Source organism: Chiloscyllium punctatum, chromosome 6, assembly GCF_047496795.1.
Source record: "Chiloscyllium punctatum isolate Juve2018m chromosome 6, sChiPun1.3, whole genome shotgun sequence".
NCBI classification, from domain to species: Eukaryota; Metazoa; Chordata; class Chondrichthyes; order Orectolobiformes; family Hemiscylliidae; genus Chiloscyllium; species Chiloscyllium punctatum.
The window spans coordinates 71699624-71717234 of NC_092744.1; the positions used below are offsets into that span (position 1 = coordinate 71699624).

General features: G+C 41.8%; 1 protein-coding gene across 3 annotated transcripts in view; it reads right to left on the bottom strand.

The window, feature by feature from the left end:
• uggt1 (UDP-glucose glycoprotein glucosyltransferase 1) overlaps window positions 1-185 on the bottom strand; it is a 138735-nt gene extending 138550 nt beyond the window's left edge. For all 3 annotated transcript variants that reach the window (XM_072572900.1, XM_072572901.1, XM_072572899.1), the window contains exon 1: window positions 72-185. In XM_072572900.1, the coding sequence (XP_072429001.1) occupies window positions 72-99 (28 nt within the window). In that variant the 5' untranslated portion in view covers window positions 100-185. The remainder of the gene's footprint in view (window positions 1-71) is intronic.
• Window positions 186-17611: the final 17426 nt, after the last annotated feature.

Sequence of the window (17611 nt, forward strand, 5' to 3'; positions counted from 1 at the left end):
GGTTTCAAACCCACCCGGTCCCGTTTCCTTCTCCTTCCCACCTGCCGCTCCCTTTCTCCTGTTTCACTTACCGGAGCCGGCCATCCAGAGCGCTGCCATCTTGGATCTCCACAGCAACCCCCAGGAGGACCCCGGAGGTGAGGCGTCCCGAGTCGGGCCGGCAATAAATTAGCGACCGCGACCCGGTCCGTCAATCACGAGCTTAGCGCCCGGCCGTTTTAATATAATATAAGCTGCGACTCGGAACTGAAAATGTGACTTTTTTAGGAAGTGGAAATAAAGGATCTCAGGCAATTCAACAGAACGACTGTCCTGTCTGAAGGACCCACTGGGTCACAGTGCCTCCTGCTGGTCTGTGGGCAGTACTGCAGCAGGAGAGGAGCTCAGCACAACCTTGTCCTCCTCATGGTGTAGCAATTCATAGTGAATGGGTAGAAGAATTCAAGAACAATGGAGTATGAAAGGTAATACGAGATTACAATCTGGGTTTAAAACAGGATGCCTTCTTGTGGATCGTTTCAGAGAACATCTCTGGGAGACCTGCACCCACCAATCCCACCGCCCCATGGATGAACACTTCAATGCCCCCCCCTCCCAATCCGTCAAGGACATATAGGCCCTGGGCCTCTTCCAATGCCTGGAGGAGGAACACCTCCTATTCTGCCTTGGGACAGTACAACCACAGGGGATAGGATTTCAACAGCTTCCTTATTTCCCCACCCTCCCCATTATCCTAGTCCTAAGCCTCCAATTCAGCACCACCCTCTGATCCGTCCATCACTCTCCCCTCTGACCTATCATCTTCTCCCACCTTTCGCTTTCCCAGCTACCTCCTCCCAACCTCACCCTCTTCAAATTCATCTCTAAGCCCCAACTCACAAGCCTCATTCCTGATAAGGTCTGATGCCCGAAACGTTGATTTTCCTGTGCATAGGATGCTGCCTGACCACCTGTGCTTTTCCAGCACCACACTCTCAACTCTGATCTCCAGCGTCTGCAGTGTTCGCTTTCTCCTGAAAACAGAACAAGTCACTTGGGTAAAGCAAAGGTAGTGAGTGTGAAAACGGTAACAGGACACCAGTGCCTTGAGTTTCATTGTCAAGATAGAACAGTTAAGGATGCAATGTTCAAGTCTCCCTTGATGCCGGTGTTGGGCTAGTGTGGACAAAGTCAGAAGTCACACATCAACAGGTCTTGGTCCAACTGGTTTATTTGAAATCACAAGCTTTCAGAGCAATGCCCCTTTGTCGGATGAATTTGTGGACAGGGAAATCAAAATGTTGCACAAATGATGTGAGTGGATGGTCGACAGGCTGAATATTAAGTCTCTGTAGGTGATGAAAAATGTCAGACGGTGTGAGTAAAGTGTCAGCAGCTGCAATAGCAGGTGAAGGGATGACGTATAATCCAATTAGAGTCAAAAGTGTGGCATTGGAAAAGTAGATGAGGTTAGCGAATTTTGAGAAGATTTGTAGCTCAGGTTGAGGTTTTGTATGTAGGTTTGCTCGCTGAGCTGGAAGATTTGTTTTTAGACATTTTGTCACCATACTAGGTAACATCTTCAGTGAGCCTCCAAATAAAGCAGTGGTGGTATAGCCTGCTTTCTACTTACATGTCTCATAGAGATGTACAGCATGGAAACAGACCCTTCGGTCCAACTCGCCCATGCTGATCACATATCCCAACCCAATCTAGTCCAACCTGCCAGCACCCGGCCCATGTCCCTCCAAACCTTCTTATTCATATACTCATCCAGTTGCCTTTTAATCCTAGGACAAGCCAAACAGAGACATGCACGAGAATTCCTAGAAGCATAGCTTTCCAACCAGAACTCATTCAACAAACACATTGACTTGCATCCCATTTACACCCCCTGAGAAAAAAAACAGGAAATGATGTCACCATAGGAAATGACATCACCAACCCAAAAAAACCCAAACATATAAATAGAAAGCGGGCTGCCCCACCAGTGCTTCATTCAGAGGCTCACTGAAGTTGTTATTTAGTATGGTGATGAAACATCTGAAAACAAACCTTCAAGCTCAGCGAGCAAACCCACAACCAGAGTAGATAGGGTATTTGGATGTGCAGGAAAATCTCTGGACATGAAAAGACCCTTTTGTGGCCTTGTGTAGGAAATTTGCACCTCATCTGCTGTGTCCGTTGCTTTTGATTTGGGCTCCTATACATTGGGGTGACTGAACATTAACTTGCAGAACGTTTCAGGGAACAGCTCTGGGACACACACACTAACCCAACCAACCACTCCTCCCACCTCCCCCACCACCGACCACTTCAACTCCCCTCCCACTCCACCAAGGACATGCAAGTCCTGGGCTGCCTCCACTGTCAAATCCAAGACACTTGCTGAACGGAGGAAGAACGCCTCATCTTCTGCCTTGGGACTCTTCAAATACATGGCATCAACATTGACCAGTTTTTTACCAAATCTTCCCTCCCCCACCTCATCCCAGATCCAGCCTCCCAATATGGCACCGCCCTCTTGACCTGTCCCTCTTCCTTTCCACCTATCAGTTCCACCCTCCCTGCTGAACTATCACAATCACCACCCCACCCCCTCACCTGCACCTACCTATCACCTTCCCAGTTACCTTGCCAATTGCCCCCGCCCTACCCCCAGCCCTACTATTTATCCATAGGTCCCCTTCCCTCCACACGTTCTTGATGAAGGACCTATGTCCAAAACACTGACTCTCCTGCCCCTCGGATGCTGTCTAACCTGCTGTGCATTTCCAGCGCCACACTTTTTGACTCTGACTCTCCAGCGTCTGTAGTTCTCACTTTCTCCTATAATCCAATTAATTCAGGCAGAGAGATAATTACAAAACAAAAATAATATGCTGGACACAAACCAAATGACTGGAATAACATGATAAGTATAAGAGCCACATGGCAAGGGTCTAACCAAAGTAGCCAGTAATCCAAAACTGTACTAACTAATTATGGTAGAGAGCTCATAACAAGTAATCAAGTTGACGATATCAAAACCAGACAGTAAGGAAGATTTTTTTTCTCCTTTTTTTATTTTTTTCCCCAGCACCCATGTTGTGTGTGCAGGTGTGAGACACAGTGAGAGACACAAGGTGCACAAACTTTTATTCAGTTTCCACCACCGAGAAGAAAAGAAACACCCTAGTGGCCAATGACAAGCAGTGCCCTTGACGTCAAAAGGGAATACAGAGCAGTATGGTGTGGTTACATGTAGCACTGCATGAACTCAAGATCACCGTTGAGGCCATCTTCATGGGTATGGAAGTTGGCTATCAGTTTCTACTTAGCGACTCTGCATTGTTGTGTATTTTGAAGACCGCCTTGGAGGACACTTACCTGAAGATTGGAGGCTGAATGTCCCTGACCGCTGAAGTGTTCCCCAACTGGGAGGGAGCATCCCTGTCTGGCAATTGTTATGTGGTGTCCATTCATCCGTTGTCGTAGTGTCTGTATGGCCTCGGCAATATACAAGTCTCGAGCCATCTGTGCTTGCAGCGTATGAGGTAGACAACATTGGCCAAGTCACATGAGTACCTGCCGTGTATGTGGTGGGTAGTGTTCCCACATGTGATGGTAGTGTCCATGTTGATAATCTGGCGTGTCTTGCAGAGGTTGTTATGGCAGGGATGTGTGGTGTTTACTACCATCACACATAGGAACACCAACAATACAGCTGATTAGTTATTAATTATAATTATTAATATTATTTATTAAAAAGACATAAAAATGTGATCCTTACAAAATAAATATGTTTAATCTAACAGCTATTATAGTAATTAAGTTGTAGAGTGACTGATCTTGGCATTTATATATTTCAGGAGTATTGTCCTTTCAGAGAGATCAAAGTAGGACAGCTGTCAGGTAAAAATTGGATTAAAACAGTATAGAAAGGAATTGTGCTCAGAATATCAAGACATAGAATAGGGTTTACAACATAGGTCTGGCAACATTTATGGAGAGAAAGCAGACCTATTGTCTCAACAGCTGCTTCCAGACCTACTGCATTTCTTCAGCAATTATTGTTTTTGTTTCAGCCTTTGAGCACTCAGTTCTTTGTTTTAAAAGATAATATCAGTTTGGATAAAACTAAGAGAAAGCAGAAGAATAATACTAAGAGTAGTCCCTAGGTTCCTTTGCAGCAGTGAGGTGCCAGGCAGAATATAATTCAAAATTAGAAAAGCATGTAACAATGGGGATGCAGAAATAATTGGAGAAAACAAACAAACAAATGCTGGAAAAGCTCAGCAGGTCTGGAGAGGGATCAGAGTTAACATTTTGGCCCAATGACCCTACCTGAGAATTGATGGTAGCTAGGAAAATGTTGGTTTATATGCAGAAGATAGGATAGGTGGGGGGGGAGGGGGTAAGGAGCAAATGATAGGTTGGCGTAGAGCCCAAGAAGAGAGAACAATCAGACAGAGAAAGCAGTGGATAACGATCTGGCAGGGAGGGTGAATAGCTGTTGATGGATACTGTTAGTGGCTAACAATGGGTTGTGTGTAATACTGGGCTATGTGATAACAGGTGTGTGGCGATTGGGGTAAGGACATGGAGAGCTCAAGCCCTAAAGTCATTGAACTCAATATAAAGTCCAAACGGCTGCAGGGTCCCCAAATAGAAAATGAGATTATGGAGTTATCAAGGGTTATGGAGATAAGGCAGGAACAGGATATTGATTAAGGATGATCAGCCATGATCATATTGAATGGTGGTGCAGGCTCGAAGGGCAGAATGGCCTACTCCTGCACCTATTGTCTATTGAGATGTTCTTCCAGTATGTGCTGAGCTTCACTGGTGCACTGCAGCAAGCCTGAGACAGAGATGTTGCCCAGTGTGTTAAAGTGGCAGGCAACTGGAAGCACAGGGTCTTTTTTGCAGACAGAATGTAGGTGTTCTGTGAAGTGGGTACCCAGTCTACACTTCAGCCCTTGAATACTCAAGGAGGAAGTAAACAGACAAGTGTTACACTTTCTCTAGTTGCAAAGGAAGGTGCCATGAAGCTGTGGGAGTAGGGAGAATGGAGTGTTGGGAGTGAAGGAAGAATGCACCAGGGTGTCTCAGAGAGAATGATGATCCCTCTGGAAGGCTGACAGTGGAGAGGAAAGATGTATGAGCCTGGTCGTGGCATCACAAAGAGCAGGACAGCACAGGAATAGGCCCTTCAGTCCTCTGAGCCTGTGCCAACATACTTTGCCTTCTATATTAAAACTGTCTTCACTTAAAGGATCTGTATCCCTTTATTCCTTCCCTATTCACATATTGGTCCAGGTGCTTCTTAAAAGCTGCTATTGTGTCTGCTTCTATCACTTCCTCTGGCAGCGTGTCCCAGGCATTCAGTACCGTTTGTGTGAAAAACTTGTCTCGCACATCTCTTTTAAATCACAGCCCCCCATGCACCTTGAGCTTGTGTCCCCTAGCAATTGACCCCTCCACCCTGGGGAAGAGCCTCATACTTTCCACTCTCTCTGTGCCATTCACAATCTTATAAACCTCCTGCATTCCAGTGAAAACAAACTCAGTCTATCCAACTTTACTTCATAGCTAAAATCCCCTATACCAGGCAATATCCTGGTAAACCTTTTCAATAACCTCTCCAAAGCATCCACATTCTTCTAGTGGTGCGGTGATTTCACTGAAGGTGGTGGAAATGGTGGCTAATGATCCTCTGGATGAGGACACAGGTGGAGTTGTCGGTGAGGACAAGGGTGATCCCATCGCTGTTGTGGGAGGGAAGAGACAAAGGTGAGGATCGAAGTGTGGGAGATGGGTTTGACCTGTCTAAGGACCTTGTCAACAGCAGCGCTGGGGTAGAAATTGTTGGGGCCTGTAATTCTACAGACTGGACAAAATAAATTTTCAATAATTGTGTGGAGGATGACATTGTGGCAGCATTGTAGATACAGCTCCTTCTCCACCTTCTCAACACCCATCCATCGAATGCCCACCCCCATCTACCATGTCTTGTTTAAAAGGGTTTTGAAAGAGTTAATGTGAAGTCGAATTAAAGTCCACCCAGTCCAATGATATCAGAAAAGACAACCTAATTTCTACTATTCATGCCCACCATGGGCACCAGTTTTGTAGCTATATCTTTCCTCTCCTACAATTAGCATGCCCTTTGTCTTTTGCTCTGAGCACCCTCACCATCTGATCAATTTGCTTCTTCTCTTCCTTCGTCAACATCATTAAAAACATTATCTTCCAGCCTGCACAGTTCTGATTAAATGTCTATCAGATTCAAAAATATTAACACTTTCTCTTCTTGACTGACGCTGCCAAACCTGCTCCGTTTCTCTAGGACTGCCTGTTTTTGTGCTGGAAAAGATTTCTGACTGGTTCGCAAATCAACAAGAATAAATAAGACTAATTATAATTATAATTGTCTAAAGCCTTAAAGAGACCACACTGAGTACCATATCTGGTTTCACACACTTTGCCCAAGAAAGATATGTCTTTACTAGAGGAAGTGCAATAAATGTGTATTGGACTTGCATTTAGGATGAAAAGATTGCTCTGAGAGAAGGGATTAAATGAACATTCATAAACAAAAAACAGAAATTGCTGGAAAAACTCAGCACATCTAGCAGCATCTGTGGAGAAAGCAGAATTAACATTTCGGGTCTGGTGACACCTCAGGACTTGATTAGGTTTTCCAGCAATTTCTGTTTTTGTTTCTGATTTTCAGCATTGGCAGTTCTTTTAATTTTTTTTTAATAAAGATTCATTTTCCTTCAAGTTTGAAAGGGTGCAACAGGGACTATAATCTCAGAATAAGGGATTGGTCATTTTGGACTGAGGGAAGGAGAATACACTCAAGGGCATGTGAATCTTTGGGAATTTCTTAGCCCATAGAGCTGTGGATGCTCAGTTAATGGCTACATTCAAGCCGGAGATCCACACTTCATTGGATATTAAAGGCAACCTGGACTGGAATCCCAAACTGATTCCTTCTCGTGCTCCTGTATCTTCCAATTCAACAACCAGTTTCCCTTAATAATATAGTGGATTTTACATTAACTCTTCCCTATATTAACATTGTTCAAGAGCAACTTCTGACCAGTTATTACAAAAAGACAAGGGTTTTGAAAGAGTTAATGTGAAGTTGAATTAAAGTCCACCCAGTCCAATGATGTCACATAGTCTTATGTTGGGAATCAGGAAGTTGAGCACAAAGTCCTGATGGAGACAGATGCATCGTCTCTAACTAGTTTTAATTACAGAGAATCAGGAGCTCATGTCACAGCTCAAATTACTATGTTTTTTCATGTTTTAAGAATTTAATGACACTGTCACTAAAATCCCAATCGTGGTAAAATAAAAGAGAGACTGACATATTTTGTAACTTCAAGATGCTCTGTGGTGCTTCATAGCCCAGTGCTTACTACTGTTATTACATCAGAAGGTAGGAGAGGCAAGTAAATTGTGGTAGCACACCTTCATCTCTCCACTAAAATTAAGTTCAAGGTTGGAAGGTCCAACGTTGATATTGTTCCCTGACTACCAACTGAGGTAGTAAGTAGTCGGTTAAGGGCATGAGCCTCTGTTGGGATTAACCCAGCAGCAAGTGAGTCTATCTCCATGCAGTATCCCTCTCAGATACTCCCCCATGAGTTGCTTTGTCATTTGTGGGGCTCCCCAAACGAAAGCACCTGATTAAGGAAATTAACATCAGGCAGGGGTTAGCTTACAAACAATCCCCTTTCAGTGACTCCCATTCCAGAAACTCACCACTCCCACCAATCTCGTACATTCCATCTGGTCCCCTGTGATTTTGGGTGCTCTTCAGGCGGTAACTGGAGTCTCATACATGGCATTGCCTGACTCTGATTGACTGGCAGCTCTCATTAGGCAGGACTTCTACCCCCTGGGGTCCTTATTCCAGGCAAAGGACCTGTGGTGGTCTCGCCAGTGTTTGACTGGCAACAGATCCAGCAGACCTTACGGAAAAGTAAGCCCAGGACTTCCACCAGCTTTCTAATGGCTGACAAAGCCCCACTTCGTTAGCAAGCTTCAACCTGGTGACATTGGTTGAAGGATTTAAATTGGTCAGGAATTCTTTCTTTCTCGTCTTTCAAATAGTGCCAAGGGATCATTTACAGCTACTTGAGAGGGATGATATAATGGCCTTTTGCCCTGCATCCCATATTTTTATCACCAGTAAATTAAAGTGTTTGAATAACTTGGAGAATTCATTACTTATTTAATGCTCCACTATTGGTCTTGCAGTTTGCTCACAACAGGGTCTAGGAAAATGAGCCTGAATTCCTGAACACTGAAGGACATTTTTGGAGCACAGGCAACACTTATGTACATTTCAGCCTGAAATGATGCATTCAAAATGTATCCACCTTGTTAGCTGCTTCCTTCTTCAAAGTGGAGCATTGTGCCTTACTGCCTTTTGACAAATGATCTGTGGAATTACACAACCTAACAAGACAACCTGAATACACTCGATCTCTGCCAACAGACTGGAGTAGTATTGCTACTTTAAGTCCTTTCTGCCATCAATGCAAAAGGTTTGTTTAATGAGATTTCATGACTGGGAAAATACAGTTGCGTTTATGCTGTTCAAAGCCATTTTCACATAAGCCGGTTCAATTAATGTTTTGTCCTTAGTCATCGGCAGAAAGTCATGAATGACAGGATTGGAAGGGTTTGACAAGACTTTTCACCATCCATTATGCAACACACAAAAATATTCTCATTCAGTGAATGATTTCAAGATTGTTGTATAATGAAGTGGTTCAAATGATTTAAACAGGAGCACACTCTGTATGCAGTTTACATCCAACATTTAAATGCCTATCTTTAGAGAACAGTGGTAGGCAAGGCAAAATTGGGTTCATGAGTGCCTGTTACTTGGGCACTGCTTAGACAATCCCTCTCCTGAAAAGGGGAGTCACTTCCATGGAACTTAATGTTTCAAATGTATCCATGCTGTCCATTATTTGAGGTCCAACTTATCCCTGACCCTAACCAGGGTGACAGTTACTGCATCTGCAGCATTTCAACATGTCACTGATCTCCATTCAGCTGATCTGCAGTAGAGACATAGGTGTGGTATGGCACTGGTCTAGGAAAGGGATGAGGGTGGTGGCAAAAGTGGACATGGAAGAACTCAAATCAGTTTACTCCAACTTCTCTCTTATTGTCTCCCTGACACCTACTTCAGACAATACTTGATGTGCTGCCTCATCCCTTAATCCTGCCCTTCTCCAGATCTAGATGGAGAAATTGTTGGGGTCCTGAGTACAGTCCTGCAGAATGCATTTGCCTTCAAGTTTTCATAAGACATAGGAGCAGAAATTAGGTCATTCAGCCCATCGACTCCGCTCTGTCATTTGATCATAGCTGATAGATTTTTCAGCCCCATTTTACCACTCCCCCCCCTCCCCCAATAACCTTTGAACCTCTTGGCAATCAGGAACTTATCCAATTCTGTTTTAAATATACTCATAATGATCTGGCCTGCACAGCCATCAGTGGTAAAAACAATGACTGCAGATGCTGGAATCCAGAGTCTAGATTAGAATGGTGTTGGAAAAGCACAGCAGGTCAGGCAGCATCCGAGGAGCAGTAAAATCGACATTTCAGGCAAAAGCCCTTCATCAGGAATACAGCATCAGTGGCAATGAATTCTACAGATTCAACACTTGGACTGAAAAAGTTTCTCTTTATCTCCATTTTTTAAAAATTTCGCTTTATTCTAAGGCCATGCCCTCAGGTCCTAGTTTCTCCTGCTAGTGAAAACAGCTTCCAAACATCCACTCTGTCCAGGCTATTTCCTAATATTGAGAGCTGAAAATGTGTTGCTGGAAAATCACAGCAGGTCAGGCAGCATCCAAGGAGCAGGAGAATCGATGTTTCGGGCATGAGCCCTTCTTCAGGAATGAGGAAAGTGTGTCAGGGACAGGAAAGGGACATACTTTCCTCATTCCTGAAGAAGGGCTTATGCCCGAAACGTCGATTCTCCTGCTCCTTGGATGCTGCCTGACCTGCTGTGCTTTTCCAGCAACACATTTTCAGCTCTGATCTCTAGCATCTGCAGTCCTCACTTTCTCCTATTTCCTAATATTAAAGGGTCAAGTGGCTGGATTGCAAAGGCAGTTTGTAAATTAATAATCATCAGAAATTTGCCAAGTTTCATGTCCCAGGGACTAACAAGGCTTTCTACTGAACTTTTAAAACTAGCTGTGAGTTGAAATTATTCGAACAGTGACATCATCATGAGGGATTAACTTCATGAATACACCAACCAAGGGTGTAGCTCGAGTAATCAGACCTGAGAATGATGTGTGTTTGTTCAAATTTAAGTGTCTTTCCTGACCACTGAACTGTGACTAAGTTATTAATAGGGCTTACAACATAACAGACATGTTTCCATTGTGACTGCATTGGCACATCCCTTGGATATGTTCTTTCAGAAGGTCAAATTCGCACCCACCTGATGATAATGATAACCTCTGAAATTTCCTGGCTAAAACGTCCTTGCATGATAACAGACTATTCATGGACTCAGAATATCAAAGCAATCAAAGTATGTACTGTGTGGATTTGCAGAGTCACTCAAGATTAACACGTTGTATTGAAAAGAAGGGGTTACATCAATTATTGTCATATTTATGATCATTGCACTATAAGATGTGTGCGTTCAGTTAATATGAGATTTGAGTGCACAGAAGGCCTAAAGATCATGAAGCAGGGATTTCTTTTATTCTGTTGCCATCAGATAACTACAAACATGAAGGGAAAGTAAGGTTAAGCAAGAAAGTACCTACATGGAACGAAGCCTGTGGTTTACAATGCACCAAGGAACCCTTTTTCTGTCTCCTCCTTCTTCCCAAGAGCCTCTTTTCCCCCAAAGACAACTTTTTTTTTCTGTCTGATGGATGTCCTAGTACAACCACTTGAGCATCCCTGCTTGGCACCCTCTCTCACCTGAAGCTGGAGGTCTGGTACTTTGGGGGCAGATGGAAAACTTGCAGGGTGACTGGGTAATGAGGAAAATACAGGAAGGTGGACCAGAGGGATGTCCTACTGAATGGCAGCACAGGCTCAAGAGGCTGAAAAGCATACCCTTGTTCATATTTCTTCTGGCCTTTCTTCAAGCAGACTCAATCATCTATGCAGTTAGGTTTGGTGATCATCATAATGAGTACTGTTTGAAATTAAAGTGAGTTCAAGGGAACAGTGTTAATGCTGCTTGGAATTCAAATTAATAGTGTACCAATATTTTAACGTTTTTCATTGTGGAATAAATAGTTGAAAGAACATGACTATTTTATCCCATACTCAGGTCACACTCTAAAGTCAATGTGTTGGTGGAAAGATGCAGGTTTAACGGACTCCAAAACATGACCAGAAATTGTTGGACAAAGGTATCTCAGCACTCAGGACAAAGACTGTGCAGCTTGACTTTATCTCAGCCCAAACTACGCAGAGTGCAGCAGGTTGAATCAGTTAAAAAGCATAAGTTCAAGAAATTCATGAAGTATGCAGGCGGTTGACAAACTATTATTAATTAAAGGGAAACTTAAACGCATAACATCGTAAAAAATTTAATGCTTTTCACCACTTCCACTTTTTGCCCGTTGCTGCATCTCCAGGGGTAATTTGCCCTTTCACTTGTTTCATGATGAATGTGAGAGCATGGCCGTATGAATTGAGCAAATGTGTAATGGGTAGATGACTGGTCAAAGAACTGTTGATGAGCAATAAGGGGTTAGAGATAATGAGCAAAGACTATAGGATTTCATTTGTCATGTATCACACCAGGTTCATGATATTTGTGCACCCCTAATGTATGCTGGCAACAATGTAAGTAGATAGCCCAGTAATGAATGGCCCACCTTGATCCTACACCTCTTCTACATGTACCTAAACAAAAGATGAGTAAAGTTCTGTCATATCACCCGGCTACAATCTTTGCTGCCGTGAAATGGCGGATGAGGCCTCAATATATGACTGTCATTCTGGAACCACAGACTGGTTAATACAGAAGGGCACCTCTAGACCCATGCAAAACTCAAGATACCTCTTTGGCATTCTGAAGGTTCTCTCTATTATGGAGCTAGTGGCCATGTGCCTCATTGTAGTGTGCCTGCGTACCATGGATGGGGTTGCTCACATGACGTGAGATACGTTTGAGGGGAAAATGCTTGTCTCCTACAAAGTAGCCCTTAAAATCTGTTTCCTGGAATTGAAAGCATTGAACTCTCCCAACATGAATGTGTTCTGACAGCTCCCAGGGCGTTTGTTTGCACACCCAAAGGAACCTCTGTGCATTGATAAATGGTGAATCCCTGAAGTTAATAAACTCCCTTGTCAGCTGTGGTTCTATTAGGATTGTCATATGTGAGTGCCTGTGGGAATCCAGGCAAAGAGGTGAATCTGAATGTGTGCTCATGCTTGACTATTGTTATCACAGTGAAAATTTACATATCTTCCAGCCCTAGAAAACAATTCATCAGCACCTACATTATGCACTTATGTGCAGTGGACAGTAAAAACGTTGAGCTGTCTCCAGCAGTGCCTTGGAAGATCCATTAGTAAAAGGTCAAAAGTAATAATCACTTTCATAGTTGCTATTGATATTCATAAACCAGGTTCAGTAGGCAGTGGGTCTTTGCCAAGGAGGCTGCAGAGCTATCATTATCTGACTTGACATCCTTAGCATGCAGATACCTTTATCTTTGGAGAGACCAGGAAGTTAAAATGTTCATCTGTAAACACTCAAACATGAGCGTTCTCTCCAGCAGGTTTGGACCCTGTGCTATGCATATACTGATCCCACTACAGCACATTGTCACTGTCATGAATGGTGTATTCTGTTGTGTTGCTTAACATGTTTAATGCACTCATTCATACTGATGAGTGCATCATGAAAAGAAGCTCTATTTCTGTCAGCCATCTGCCAGAGACATCTGAAGCACCACTTGTAACCAAGGAGCATTTATTCAGATGGGTCAATAAGAAATTTAAATACTTAATAATGTTGCTGGTTAATTCTGTTTCCCTGATATTCAACGCAAGCTCCAGGATACCTACGCTGGATTCAGTAAAGTCACAGCAAAGTTGGTATCAATTTTCAAAGGCCTAATTAACAATATTTCAAGAACAATAATTCACTAATATCACCTCTATCTGCAATAACCTCCCACTGGTATCCAAATACACCCCTAAATTGGAATAAGCATGTTGGAGCCAGATTACACTGTCATTAAAAAAAAATTAAGGTTTACTTCACTTTGTGTTTGAAATGATATGTAGGTGATGTGGAGAAGATTGCAAAAGAGCCCAAAAATGCATGGTCAAAGATAGCAAACAATAATGGCACTTCCAACAAACTGTTTCCTTTTCCAGAGACAAACATCTGTGAGGTTTTGTACTATAACTGCAAAGATCAATGAATTCCATTCTCGCAGCTTTTTCATCATTGAAGCTACACAGAAACATTACAACTACGTATCTTTATCTTATCACTTTTGGATGTGACTATGTTTGGACAATGGTAACAAATTGATGTGACCTATTCTTTCCCCCTAATCCATATTGGCCCACTAATAAAACCACTCTTTTGTGCTATTACTGAATTCCTTGGCTTTTTTTGCCATTTGTGTATTATTTATTTGCAATATGTTCATTGTTTTTAATTAAAGTCAACATTAATTTTATATTATTGCTGAGGTTGTATCCATTTCCATCTTTTCACCCAACTCAATTTTGTAATTTTCAGAGCTTGCATCTGTGATCCCAAAGCTCCTCCCACTTTGATATCATCTGGAAATTTAACACTAGGTTTCACATCCTTGAAGTCAAGACTTCATTTAAACAGCAATGTCCAGTTCTCTGGTTCTCCATTCAATATTCCCACACTCACACACTTCCTGCAACCCTTCAATATATTTGCACTCATGTCAGGTTTAACCCTGAAACTCAACAGCGTAATGATTTAAGGAGCATCCTTTCAGGTGAAACTTTGTCAAATGTCATTTGGAAATCTAGACACAACATGTTATGGGACTTCACACTATGCACTTGGTTGAAGGATTTGCCTACCCAGGATTTCATTGATTTTTTACTTCATAATACTGATGTCCACTAAATGTTCAGTCCCAGTAATTGATTGCATTATTTAAATTTAAAAGGATAAACTAGGGAACAAAGAAATCAAACTATTTGTTACAAACTTATGGAAGATATGTTTGAATTATACTCTTAATTGAAATTTACTTTGCAGAACTCATTGCTTCCACTCATGCACAACCGATGATTTGCATTTAATTCAGATTTGCGCAATTAAATTTGTATGAAACTAAGTGATGATGGATGATTGAACAACAGACACAGATATCTCTTGAGTTTAGTATAGATACTTAAACACAGTCAAAAGCCAGATAGGATTTTGATCGTTTATTTCATGGACTGATAAATCCAATTACTTAATTATTGCCTTTATTTTTGCAAAGAAAGAGAATTTCTGTGCTGCTCAAATGCTGTATAATGGAACACGAGATCACAGTCTTGATACTGATACAATCAATTACTCCTGGGCCTGCAGAAACATGTTCTAAACACTAGGCAACAGTCTTTTTCCTGAAAACGTATTGACGGGATGTGAGCTTTGCTGGCGAGGTTACCATTTGTTGCCAATCCCTCATTATCCTTGAGAAGGTGCAAGTGCACGGACTTCTTGAACTGCCACAGTCCTTGTGGTGCAGGTACTCCCACAGTACTCTAGGTCTTTGACTCATTCCCTAGTCAGGATAACGTTTGATCTGTAGGTGCTGGTGTTCAATGTGCCTTTCTCCTTAGCCAATAGGAAAATGGATTCTCAGTCAGAGTCAAGATAAGATGAAGCTAAAGACAGGTAGTGAGTGAGACTTGGTGGTTAAATAGTGAAAAAATTGGGTTATATGTGTGACAGAGTGTCAATATTTGTCCAGCTGCTTAATAGCCTTTCAAAGACAATGTGGGTGCAAGAGACGTCAGTCTTTCAGCTGATAGTCCATTGAGTGGCAAGTTATTCTGGAAATGGTGCATTGTAAGATGGGGCTAGAATTCAATGTGTTGAATGCTATAGGGGCACTATAGATGGTTAATGTGGTACATTTTGCAAAGATACAGCAAGAAATCTCACTGGGCCTTGTGGCTAAAATCCCTCCAAAAGCCTTGATGCAGGTTTTAAAAACTGTAAGACTTAACCCATAGCTTTTGTCAAGCTAAAAGAACAATTACATTTTTGTCATTTTGAAAAGTAAAACCTCTCCTGAGCCAAACTTGTAGTTCTGGAGTAGTATCCAACAAGTTCCACCAAATTCAGGATGGTGGCTTTTAACTGAAATATTACAGCTCTCATAAAATGAATGATTTCCAAACTTTACTAGTTGCAGGAAATTGCACAATGCACTTGCTCAAAGAACAGAGAGCAACTTTCAGATTCCCATTTGAACACTGCACATATTCAAATGCCAGAAGGTAGAGTCAACAGTATTCAGTCTGGACAGAGTAAGAAGAATGAGGATAATTTATTGGTCATAGTCTATTGGTGGAAGAAAATATTGTCATGGTGATTTGGTGGAATTTTGTGTAAAAATATTTTTAGATATAATAAAAAAGGATGAGGAGTGCAGTGTTCAATTGTTATAGGTTTAATAATGTGAATTCAATTACTACTGATGCTCACTGTGCTCGATTGGTGTGGACTCAGAAAAAAATAGGGAACAGAGCAGTAGAAAGAGCTGCAAGCCAGTGCTGTGACCATGGAGTCAATATTTTAAAGTATTTGAATAAACTGTAACACCTATCAAAACCTATATCATCTCCACATAGATCTGAGATATAAAATATTCCGCAAGAAGGAAGATTTTATCATGAACACAGTTACAGAGGATATTATTTGTGATAAAGTCAAGGATTGTTAAGATATGGAAATCCAGATTTGAAGGATTTCTATACATACTTTACACTGCATAGTACATCTGAATCTGACCTCAAAGAGTAGCCCTGTGATACCAAATAAACTTTCCGTTTCTCACTTGCTTCCCTTTTGAAAGAACTACCTTACCTTTGCCTTAACAACTGACTTTTCAGCAAGCTATTCATTTTAACCAGAGATCATACGTCTATTTCACTAGCTTTTGGCCAGTTCTTGGCTGATTATTGGCAACTTTGTATTCATTTGGTATTGAATGCTTTTAAGTGACCAATTAGAAGTGAACTGATGAGAATAATTTTGGTAGCTGCAAAATTACTTGAGCCTCAAAATACAATGATGCACTGCCAAGGCAAAGAGCAATGAGTCGTCACTGCAAAAAGAAGTTAATGTAAGCAGAGACAAAAGAATCATAATGAATATCGAATAACTAAGAATCACAATTTAGCAATACTGACTACAAATATTAATTCAAAATCCAATTCAAATGCTACAAAGTAATAAGTGCCCAGAGTTGCTGCATTTAAATGTGCAGTAGATAAACAAAACAGTTTGCAAACAGGCATGAGCAAGGATATTCTGTAAAAGAGGGGCAATTGACATAAACATATTTAACCCACTCACCTATGGTAAGCCTTCACAATAATTGGAATTGTTCTGCCTAATACAAATTTTAAAAGCTTACAGGGAAGACGCAGGAAATTAGACATGAGGAATGTTGATCAGCCATGATCCTGTTGAATGGTGGAACAGGCTCAAGGGGTTGAATGGCCTACTCCTGTTCCTATTTCTTATCTTGTTAAGCTCCTTTCCTCCTGTTCTGTGTGGTTCTCTTGCAGCATTCTGTCTGGTCTTGCCATGAAATGTCAGGCTTAATTTGTGGGGTCCTAGAATAGCATCACCATCTCTTTCAGCAACAATTTCCTTTGTCTACATCATTGCCTTGCAGTTTTTTAGAGTCATAGTAATGTAGAGCACGGTCCAACTTGTCCATGCTGACCAGATATTCTAACCTAATCCAGTCCCGCCTGCCAGCACTTGGTCCATATCCCTCTTAACCCTTCCTATTCATATACCCATCTAGATGTCTTTTAAATGCTGTAATTGTACCAACCTCCACCACTTTCTCTGGCAGCTCATTGCATACACACACCACCCTGTGTGTGAAAAAGTTGTCCCTTAAATCCCTTTTCTATCTTACCCCTCTCACTCTAAACCTATGCCCTATAGTTCTGGACTCCTCCACCCCATGGAAAGGCCTTGCCTATTTACCCTATCCATGCCCCTCATGATTGTATAAACCTCTATAAATTCACCCCTTAGCCTCCAACGCTACGAGGAAAACAGCCCCATTTATTCAGCCTTCCTACAGCTCAAATCCTCCAATTCTGCCAACATCCTTCTAAATATTTGCTGACCCCTTTCAAGTTTCACAAAATCCTTCAGATAGGAAGGAGACCAGAAAGCATATAATCATTAGAATGATTTTTTTTTTATATTGCTGGTTCATTGGAAATTCACTTCTCCAAGGAATAATCCAATTCCAGCAGAAACAATCAAAAGATCCCAAATCACAGAAAGTTGCATGAGTCCTGAAGAGATCCACAGACTGCCAAATGCTCAGTGAATTCTCAAAAATGTGAACAGCACCATAGGATACGGAGT